Below are 10,206 nucleotides of genomic sequence, written 5' to 3' on the forward strand. Positions count from 1 at the left end.
ATCTGATGAAGTTTGAAGTGAAAAAGGAGCCGGTGGAGCCCGATCGCAACATCAGCCAGTGCAGTCGCCTTATCGCCGGGGGATCCTTGTCTTCCACCCCGATGAGCACGCCGTGCAGCTCGGTGCCCCCTTCCCCAAGCTTCTCGGCACCTAGTCCGGGCTCGGGGAGCGAGCAGAAGACACACATAGAGGATTTCTACTGGATGTCCGGTTATCAACAGCAGTTGAATCCAGAGGCGTTGGGCTTCAGCCCCGAAGACGCAGTCGAGGCGCTGATCAACAGCAGTCACCAGCTCCAGTCCTTCGATGGCTATGCCAGGGGCCAGCAGTTTGCTGGCGCAGCCGGAGCAGGAGGCACCATGGCCGGGGAAGAGATGGGGTCCGCCGCGGCGGTGGTGTCGGCAGTCATCGCTGCGGCAGCCGCTCAGAACGGAGGGCAGCACCACCACCACCACCATCACCACCACAGCAGCAGCCACCACCAGGCACCCGGCGTCCAGTCCAACGGCACTTCTGGGACAATTCACCCACACATGCGCTTGGAGGATCGGTTTTCGGACGACCAGCTGGTCACCATGTCAGTGCGGGAGCTCAACCGGCAGCTACGGGGGGTCAGCAAGGAAGAAGTGATCCGATTGAAACAGAAGAGGAGGACCCTAAAGAACAGAGGCTACGCTCAGTCCTGCCGGTACAAGCGGGTCCAGCAGCGGCACGTCCTGGAGGGAGAGAAGACGCAACTCATGCAGCAGGTCGATCACCTAAAGCAGGAGATCTCCAGGCTGGTCCGGGAGAGGGACGCGTACAAAGAAAAGTATGAGAAGCTCATCAGCAACGGCTTCAGAGAAAATGGATCCAGCAGCGACAACAACCCTTCATCCCCGGAGTTTTTCATGTGAGTCTCGACATTATCGTGAAAAAAAAGAATATCAGATGAGTTACTCACCCCCGCTTACAAAAGTTTTCATTATGAAACATTTTTTTGTTCATTTGGCGCAAAGCCTACTAGACCAAGAACTAATTTGTCAACTTTTTGATTTTTTTCATTTTATAATTTTTTTTTATACAAAGCGTTTGCTCAAGTCTGCGACTGTTTTTAGATTTTGAGGGCTTTGTCATCCGTGTTTTTAATTTTGGAAAGGCATTCAAAAAAAAAACTTTCATCCACTTTTTGCTATCATACTCAGTATATTATGCATAGCCTTTGTCAAGATTTTTTCATCATTGTTCATTAGATTTGCAGTGTTTGAGTAAAATATGATTTTTGAGAGTTGATCCAACTTTATGCCGCAGTATACGAAGTGTGCATGCAAGCACTGAGTATATTCCTCTGAAGTTCATCAACTTGCCCTTTTTTCATCATTTTACTTGTAATTCAGTGTACAGATTCCTGTTTGAACCTGCATCCATCGACAATGTGTTTTTTTTTTTTGTCTTTTTTTACCTTTTCTTTTTTTTATCTGCCAAACTTGGAGGATTGCGAGCCTGCCGTTTGACGCCACCTCATCTCATGCGTTTGCTTGTTATTGTGTTGAGCAACAAAAGACTATATCCATTACAAACTTTTCATTGTTTTTAAAAAGAGATGTGTTATTGAACTGCCCTGCATGCTGGACATGTACGGTTTTTTTTGTTTTTTTTTTCCTTTCTGTGCTTGAAGATGTCCCTTCTGTCGGATGACTCCAGCATGGCATTCGTACTTCATTTATGGCCTCCTCACTTTTTTGGGACAGCAACAAAAAAGTGACAGGACTTCCCCACCCCTTGTAATCTAAGTGCATTTCAGCTGTGTTGAAGTGCACCACCATCGGCTGTCATTAGGCTGCAGCGAATGCGCTATGCATTCCTGGTGGAAGTTGATCGGCGGGGATCCTGGTGAGAGGGGGGAAAAAGAAAAAGACTTCACTATTAAGATCACCAATCCCTTCCCTGGAAGTTTAGTCTGTTGCTTAAAGCCTATATTGTTATTTAAAGATATTCCATTCTGCATTTGACGACATTGAGTAATTTTTAAAGCGTAATTTAAGTACAAAGTTTTATAATGCAAGTTGCAAGAGATAACGTGCTACAGGTTGAAGCATATAGATTACTGGGATAATAAATAAGAATACTGCTGCACAAAAGTATTTTTTAACATCGGTTTAGAGGAATTGGCACGGCTCCAATTTATACAATGAGCAGTATTGTGCAGTGCATAAACAGCGCTTTTGCAGCATGTGCTTCAAACTGAAGTGTTAAGGGCTCCATTGGTCTCCGCCACACATTTCATTATTGCATTTCAGATAAAAAATAAAACTAAAGTATTGTTGAAGAATATCACTGTCACAGCCGAAGTCAAAGTCAAATGCCAGACTTTTGGAAAATGTGTGTCTTCAACGAACTGACTTGTTTTGGACTTAAATGCACTAAAAGGTCTCGCCTGTAATCATGTGGAAGTTAAAAGAAAAAGTTAGTAGTTCTCCACGACTCAAGAAGACGAAGTTTGACTTTCTGTTACGACCCAATCGTAACATTTTGATACTTTATTGTCAGTTCAGGAGAGACTGTTGTTTTGTCTTAAACGAACTCAATATTTGCAAAGCAATAACAATTATTATAATCAATAATGTCTGGACATTGTTAGATTGCCAGGGATTGACACCCTGCTTGTACAAAATGAGGGAGTACCATTCGCCAATAAATCTTGAAAATATGTTAATTAACCTTTCATCTTATATATAGTATATATATATTTTGCTGTGCAAAATTATTTCACTCACTAACCATATGTGATGTTCATATGTGCTCGTTTTTTCATTTCATATAATTAAATGATATGCAATAAATGTATGTAATTGTCCTCAATAAGTTTCTCACTTTTCTTTTGACTTGTCCTGATCATTTTTTGCTTTTGGGATAGAAACATAATGAAAGCATAGATTCTGAACATGATGGAGATCACTGCACTACATTTTAACACAGTTTATATTTGCTGTTGTCGCCCTTTTTTAATATGCTTTTTCTTCCAACGCTAATTTAAGAGCGGGCCACCCTGAACGAATCAGAAGCCTTAAAATGTATGAGTTATTCACAAATTTACACAAACCGATAAAGCAAAAACTGGAAAGCAATTGAACTTTAGACGCTTTTTCCATTCTGACGCTTAGAGTGCTGCAGTTCACAGTGTGGAGATAGAGGTCCGGTGTTACAGATAAGGTGATGAGACCACAAACAAACAAAACAGATAAAGAAATGCAGTGGCCTACATTTGAATGTCATTTTGTTCTCAGAAGCTATTGTCTGACACAGGTTTTACATTTCTTCTCCGAAAAATCACCAAATTACCTGTGAATGAGAAATCCTTCTCACAATGATCCCAAAACGCAGATTTAAACTGAAATCATATTTTCTGCCATTTTTGTTTCCACTCCATTTCCTGAATCCCCCTTTCACAATCAAATGATTATAATATTATCAAGATTGTTTTTACATATTAGGCTATATTTTAAAAATATCTGGGTCCATTAATAACATTCTCATTTGTGATTATGGATTGGTTATTATTTATATATTATAATTACCTCCTGTTAATCTTGTTGTAAAACGTGACCTGTGATTAGTGTGTGTGTGAGTCTCTCTCTCGATCTCTCTCTTTCTGTGCCTGTGTCCTTGTGTGTATGGGTGTGTGCATGTCTGTTAACTTAAATATCCTTTCCCTGAATGACAGTTTGTAAGGATGACTATCTCCATTTGAATTTCTTCTGACTGCATGCTCTATATTTGCACCCCTCCATTTGCCCCTTTTCATATTTCTTGCTTCTTGACGTCTGTATGTGCAGTGTGTCCACTGTCTGTGTTTTTCTGACACTGTGTGCTCACTGTCATTGGCCTGTCATCATCTGGCTTTTCCCAGTTTCACCCCACATTATCCTGTTTGCCAAAGGGCCTGGAGGTTAGCCTGGTACAGACATGCTCTCGGGGAGGAGGTGCGGTGAGGGCACAGTCATGTCAGGCATGTGAGGGGGCGCTGGAAAAGGTGCCAATGTAAGTCAGCCGCTGCGGTGGGCAGAAGAGGCTCAGCGCTGCTGTACCCAATCTTGCATTTCAGTTGGTGTTTGGACGTCTCATTCTGACTTCTTTCAACAGAATCTTTGAAAACTGAAAAGGCCACTTTTCTGAAACACAAGAGGAAAACTTCTTTTGCAAGTTCTGGGACAAGGAATAGCCTTGTGGGCATCTTGTTTCACTGTTCCAGAACAATTTGTTTGTTGAAACAGGAAGACCAATGTGCCAAAATATACTTTGAAGAAACACTAAGGTTTCTAAGGACAGATTCAGTCTGGGTTTGTCAGCTTTTTGCAGCTCAGTCACACTTTGTAGCACAAAGGGCACCTTTCATAAAAATTAGCCACACTGTTAGTGTGTTAACAAAGCACTGAGTGATCAATTGTTATTCTATACTACGAACAGCTTTGCAGTTATAAATGCCATACTTTACTAAACTGACCAAAAAAATGCATCTTCTGCACCATCTGCCAGTGATGATGTGCTACACAACTTGTCAAAAAAACAAAACAAAAAACGAAACAGTTTTTAACCTCACACTTGTATCCCACTCTGTTGTGTGTGATTTCCTCTGAGGTGCTTGCTGCTGCTGTGGTGGCTGATTTGCCCAGAGTGAGTGGAGAGACTGAGACAATAGTCGGGCTTGGGCTGAATTAAATGATTTTGCTGATGATTAATAGTGGTGTGGGCCACTGGCTCCTGTGATGTAGAGATGATAAATCGTGAGTGCAGCTCCGTGCAGCTGTGCCAGTGTTGGGTCTTAGCATGCACACACCACGCAATTTACAGCCAAGCCGCTCTCCTTCTTCCTCAATTTATCTAATTACATCTATTTGATCTAAGCAGTAGCGCTGCCATATTTTGATATTTCATATTAGCCACAACAATGTATTGAATGACTCCAGGGAGGATAATTGTTTGCTTTCCCCTCCTTTAAGGAACATGTTTCTGTACTTGCCATTTAAATAAGAAAACATTTTTTTCTTTATTTAGGAGCTAGGATTTGCTTCTCTACAGGCCGTGCATTGGTGTGGTGGGTTTTTTTGATGTGTTTAGAGTGGCATGTAAAAAATGAAAATTTGGTTTCTGTTTAAGGCTGCCTTGTTAGACTCTTTAGCTTGTTTATTTTGATTGTTTCCTTATTGGGATAGATCAGTTAGACCTCTATTGTCCATGCTCTAGAAATGAAAACGCAGACACCAGCCTATGCGCACCAGCACAAACACAAATACACAGACAAACAATAAACGGCCCTGCATAGATTTGCCCCAGCCTTTTATTTCACAGCATGACATTCCTTGTGTTTCTCTGTATTCTGACATTTATATGACTCAAATACTTTGGTCTCCAAGCTAAATGACATTTGCGTGAAGACAGATCTGATTTGCAAAAGATGTTTCTGTGGCACCAGTGCACAATGGTTATGTAAGTGATAAATCTATCGATTTTCCAATGATGCACTCATATGGAACGTTGGCGCTGCAGGCTGACAGCATAAGATGCAGCACGATGTTCACTCAAGTAGCAGCGCGCCAGTTGACAGGCCCAAAAATAAGTGCTGGTTGGGGGTCTGTATTCTTACAGGCTTTAGATGGTGCCAGAGGAAGGGCTGGAGAGGATTTGTTGTTTTGTTGTTTGTGTGTGATTCTGCATCTCTTCTGTCACGCCGTCCTGTGTACGAGGTCGATTACTTCCTGTGTGGACAATGCGTGTGCTCATACGTGTAAATGTAAATGTGCGGGTATGTGTCTGTGCATGCGTTTCTGTGTGTGTGTGTGTGTGTGTGTTTGTGTCTTTCCCTTGTCGACTTTTGGAGAAGGATGAGCAGAGGTCAAAAGTTACAGTGCAGAAGGCTGCTCTCAAAGTCATTAGAGTAATCCCTGCCCTGGGGAGCTCATGCTCATTTCCGCTGCCCAGAACCCACTGAATAAGATGTACATGTATATCCGACATGGTACAGTACACAGTGAATTCAAGACAACTCACTGCCATTTTTTTTATATTCATTTCCTGTATTTCACTGTTTTAGAGTTTGTTTCTCAGGATTTGAAAACAATCAAATTACTTTATTGAAAAACAACTTTTAGTCGAAGTGTTTCTTGTTTTTTGTGCATGCATAAGAACTATATTATTAGGTATTGAGTTTGAATTCATTCGTATACAGTAGGTTTAAATTCACACGTACTTCCATGCAGTATGCAGCAAAAATGTTACCTAAAAATGTGTACTTGTCAGATGTCTGGTAGGTTTTGTTTCATGCTGCCTAACATTTTTATTTTTTCATCATATGTCACTGAACAGAAAAAAGCCACTGAGTCACTGTCAAGTGGAAATAAGGATGATTTAAATAAGGCAGCCTCTGTACTTAACTACTTTGGTATAGTGTTCATGACATTCATGATGATCACAGACAGCAGCTCATTTTATTCTCACACCCACACATCATTCAGTAACCCATGGTACTTAGGCAAAATTAATTGTTCCTCCTATGTAATATCCACTGAGTCAGAATGGGTATGCTAAACTTAGTCAGGAGTTTTCACTCTAATTAAGGTTAAAAAACATCTGAAAAATACAGAGCAATTCCAGCTTTTTGAGGGTGTTGTTTGTCCTCTCTCGTAGTGCGACAAATCCAAAATAATTGTTCTTCTACTTAAAAAAAGAAGTTGGCAAAGAAATAAGGTTTAACGATGTCATTTTAAACATCTGAAAGATTTAAGTTTTAGTATAACTTTGTAATTATCAGGGTAGTGTGCATTTATGATGAAACGAAAACTTTTGCATGACTTTTGCTTCTCTTTCCTCTTTTATTTTTATCATTTTAATGGTTGCTGGGGTTGAAGGTGAGGCCTCTCCAAACATGCATACACTGGTCATTTTCCTGGACATGTTGCAAGCACATCACAGGGCCACTGTTGCTACTTAGACAAAAACACACTGAAATAATCAAGTAATGAATTTCAGTGTATGTATTTCATAAAGTTAGGATTTAACTTATGAGTCTGATTTTGAGTCAAGCCATGCAGATAGAGAATACTGGATGTGCAGGGAGTTAACAGTAACAGTAGTCAGGTGTCTCAGCACAACCAGGTGGCAACCACATCTGCAAATCTGTCCAGATTTATAGCAGATAGAGAGGGGGGGAAATCATCTCACTTTACAGTGTATTCGAGAGGTACAGTACAGAAATACTCGCACTTTTAGAATTAAAAACACATCAGGGATCAATTAAAATGCTTATTTTATCACAGTCCGTTTTGCTCTTTCTATACACTTGTTTCTTTCTTTGTGGAAGAAAGTCCCAGCATGCTTCAAATAGACATTAAGCGGATACGTATGGTGTCATTAGAGAGTTGTCCTTGAAAGACTGGCTGCAGGTTATGTTGGTAATGAGGTGGTCGGGACTTGCTGGGGTAATTTTATATGTCTGTAAATGGACCCAAACCAAGAGCCTGTGACTTAAATAAATGCAACACCATCTCTCAGCAATCCCATTGCACAAAAGGTGACAGAAAAAAAGATTTAAGTGGTATTATAGTCTTTTCAAAGTGGCATACGGTTTTCAAATTTCTACAGATAGAAAACCTAGGCCTACAGAACAAAATCTAAATGTAAGGTTTTATTGGCATTTTAAGTTAATTTTAAAGCATGTTTTTTCATTGAATGTAGAGCTGCAGCAGAGCAACGCACAAGAGAAACACATCCACTGAAGATTCAGTCATTTACAGAGAAGAACAATGATCAATATTCAGCAAAGTTGTTGCATATGGAGTATTTTTTCCTTACATTTCTCTCCTTAGCACTTACAGTGTACTCAACTGTATAACGACATAGTAGAGAATGACAACGCCCGGAGAAAGAAAGCATACCATACAACATGAGACATTTCCATACATTTGTAACTGTTGATGTGTACCAACATGTCCACTATAATATTGATTCCGCTCTTTAGTATTTCTTAATGTAGAGGTCTTTTGGTTTTTCAACAGAAGTTCTTGCAGTTTACAGTTTGTGATTTAGAAGCAAATGCAATTTTCTTCTGCAGGGGCACTAATATCATCATGCTGCATCACTGCTGTTTTCCTACAGGTTCTATATACTCTGGAGAACTGAGTTATGTGGCATTTATTTGAAAATCCACTGATTTAAAATTTCCTTCACTGCAGTGTATGGGCAAAGTGTTTCCACAACTATCATGCTAATGTTTTCACTAGCTTAGCTCTTAGTAGCAACATTTATTAGGAATATGAATAACTCTATTTGGACCAGCCTGGAGCAACATGCTTACTTGTCTGTGTTTTTGAGTGGGGGTCCTTATAAGATTGTCTATTATGAAGAAGAAGGGAAGGCAGATATTACCATCCTTCACTGTTTTATTTGTCTGTACGATTAATCCTTTTAGAACAATTAACTTTGTAATTTATTGAAACGAGCAGAAGTAAAGGCCTTGAAAAAAAAATATTTAGCCTTTTCTGTGCGACAGCACATTGTATGCTCAGATATTTTAGTTTTGTCTCTTGTGGTTAACAGTGTTTTGATGCATGGGTTCTGCCTGTGGAATCTATTTGCATGCAAATTTTTACATTTCCCTCCGCATCAAACGCTTACTATGATACATGTACTGTGTTTCACCAGACAGACAAGGTGAGAGTGAATCTCGCTCAGAATGGATCTACTTGTTTCTTTGTGATTGTTTGTGCGTGTCTGTATGCATGTGTGTGTGTCTGACAGGGTAGCAGAAAGTGACACACACAGTAGAAGAAACAGAGGAGGTAGAGAAGACGTCATGTGTATTTGTCTTGATATTCATTTATCTATTCTTATATGTTTTCCAATCTTATCTGCTCCTTTAGGTCATCGAGAAAATTCCTCCATCTGTGATTTCAAGCCCCATTCCTCCATGCCCTTGGCTCTCTGAGGTAAAACACTTTGTAATTGATCTCAGCTTTTTTGCTTTTGTTTCTCCTGTGATTTTGACTTCGTGACACAGTGAGTAAAGTTCTATTTCACACATTTCAAAGTCCACAAAATACTAGCCCTTTTAAAGAATTATCACAGCTATACAAATAATATCAAAAAATGTTGTAACACACAGTATTACTACTTGTCATGTTGTTTCTATTTTATTATATGCCTACACAATGAAATACATATTAATTATTCATTAATATTAGACTATCATATTAAATAGTGAGTGGATACAATCACCACATATAGTATTGGGTGTTTTATAGCATATTGCAGGTGTCTGTAAAGCTTCCACAATCGAAACATAATGTACCATGGTTTGTCAATACCTATTCATATGCTAAAGAGCACACAGCTTCTTTATGTTGACAGTATCTTTCTTGATTACATCTTTCTCCTTCTACCCAATGCCATAACTTTGCCGAGCACTGAACACATTTCCCAACCTCATTTAAATCCATGAAGAAGAAAAAAAAAAACAGATATGACGTTTTCAGTCGTCCTGGATCAACAGCACAACCAGCAGATTATAGCCACTCATTCAAATGTAAATTACATGTTCAGACTTTGTGTGAAAAAAGGCAGAGAAAAAAGGCAGAAAGTCTCGGACACCAGGAGAGAGGCAGGGTGAAGAATAAGCTTCTAGTCCTGAAATCAATTCAAAGAGACACTGAGGAACCTGGGCAAATGTATATTGCAAACCCAATTGTTCCTGTAATGGTTTCACTGATTGTTCCATAGCAAACCCCTGTGATGTGCTTGGTAATGACACAAAGATGAGAGAAGGTTTGAGCTTGCATTCATGACTTCCCACCTTGATGAAGTCGATTGTGCGTGCGTCTGTTTGGGTGTACATGTATTTGTATGCAGTGTTATTTACTTGATTGTGTCTAAGTGGAGCATGGGATCAGTAGCTGGCCTTTCTCCAGCTCCACTTAACTTCAGGAGGGGAAGCAGGACAAAAGCCATCAAAGAAGACAAGGACAAATCATCTTTAGATGAAGTGTTTTAAGTGCTCTGATTCTCCTCCCACGTCATCACTGTGAATTAGGTGCCCTCTGCTCACTGCTACGGGGTGTGGAATATAAACAATGCCAAGGGAACGGATGTTAAACGAATGAAAGTGGAAAACCATGAGGGTGTCTATCTTAGTCAGCCTCGTAAATCTCAGTTCCCTTGCCATGCCGTTGCGCTATA

General features: G+C 40.1%; 1 protein-coding gene across 1 annotated transcript; it reads left to right on the top strand.

Moving 5' to 3' along the window:
- Positions 1-5: 5 nt before the first annotated feature.
- mafa (v-maf avian musculoaponeurotic fibrosarcoma oncogene homolog a (paralog a)) lies at positions 6-9,044 on the top strand. The gene is made up of 2 exons (XM_035651920.1): positions 6-892; positions 8,895-9,044. The coding sequence occupies exons 1-2, from the start codon at positions 6-8 to the stop codon at positions 8,920-8,922; spliced, it is 915 nt and encodes a 304-aa protein (XP_035507813.1). The 3' UTR covers positions 8,923-9,044.
- Positions 9,045-10,206: the final 1,162 nt, after the last annotated feature.

The sequence above is a fragment of the Morone saxatilis genome, unplaced genomic scaffold (assembly GCF_004916995.1).
Source record: "Morone saxatilis isolate NCDOM2014 unplaced genomic scaffold, NCSU_SB_2.0 Contig11, whole genome shotgun sequence".
In the NCBI taxonomy this organism is placed as follows: Eukaryota; Metazoa; Chordata; class Actinopteri; family Moronidae; genus Morone; species Morone saxatilis.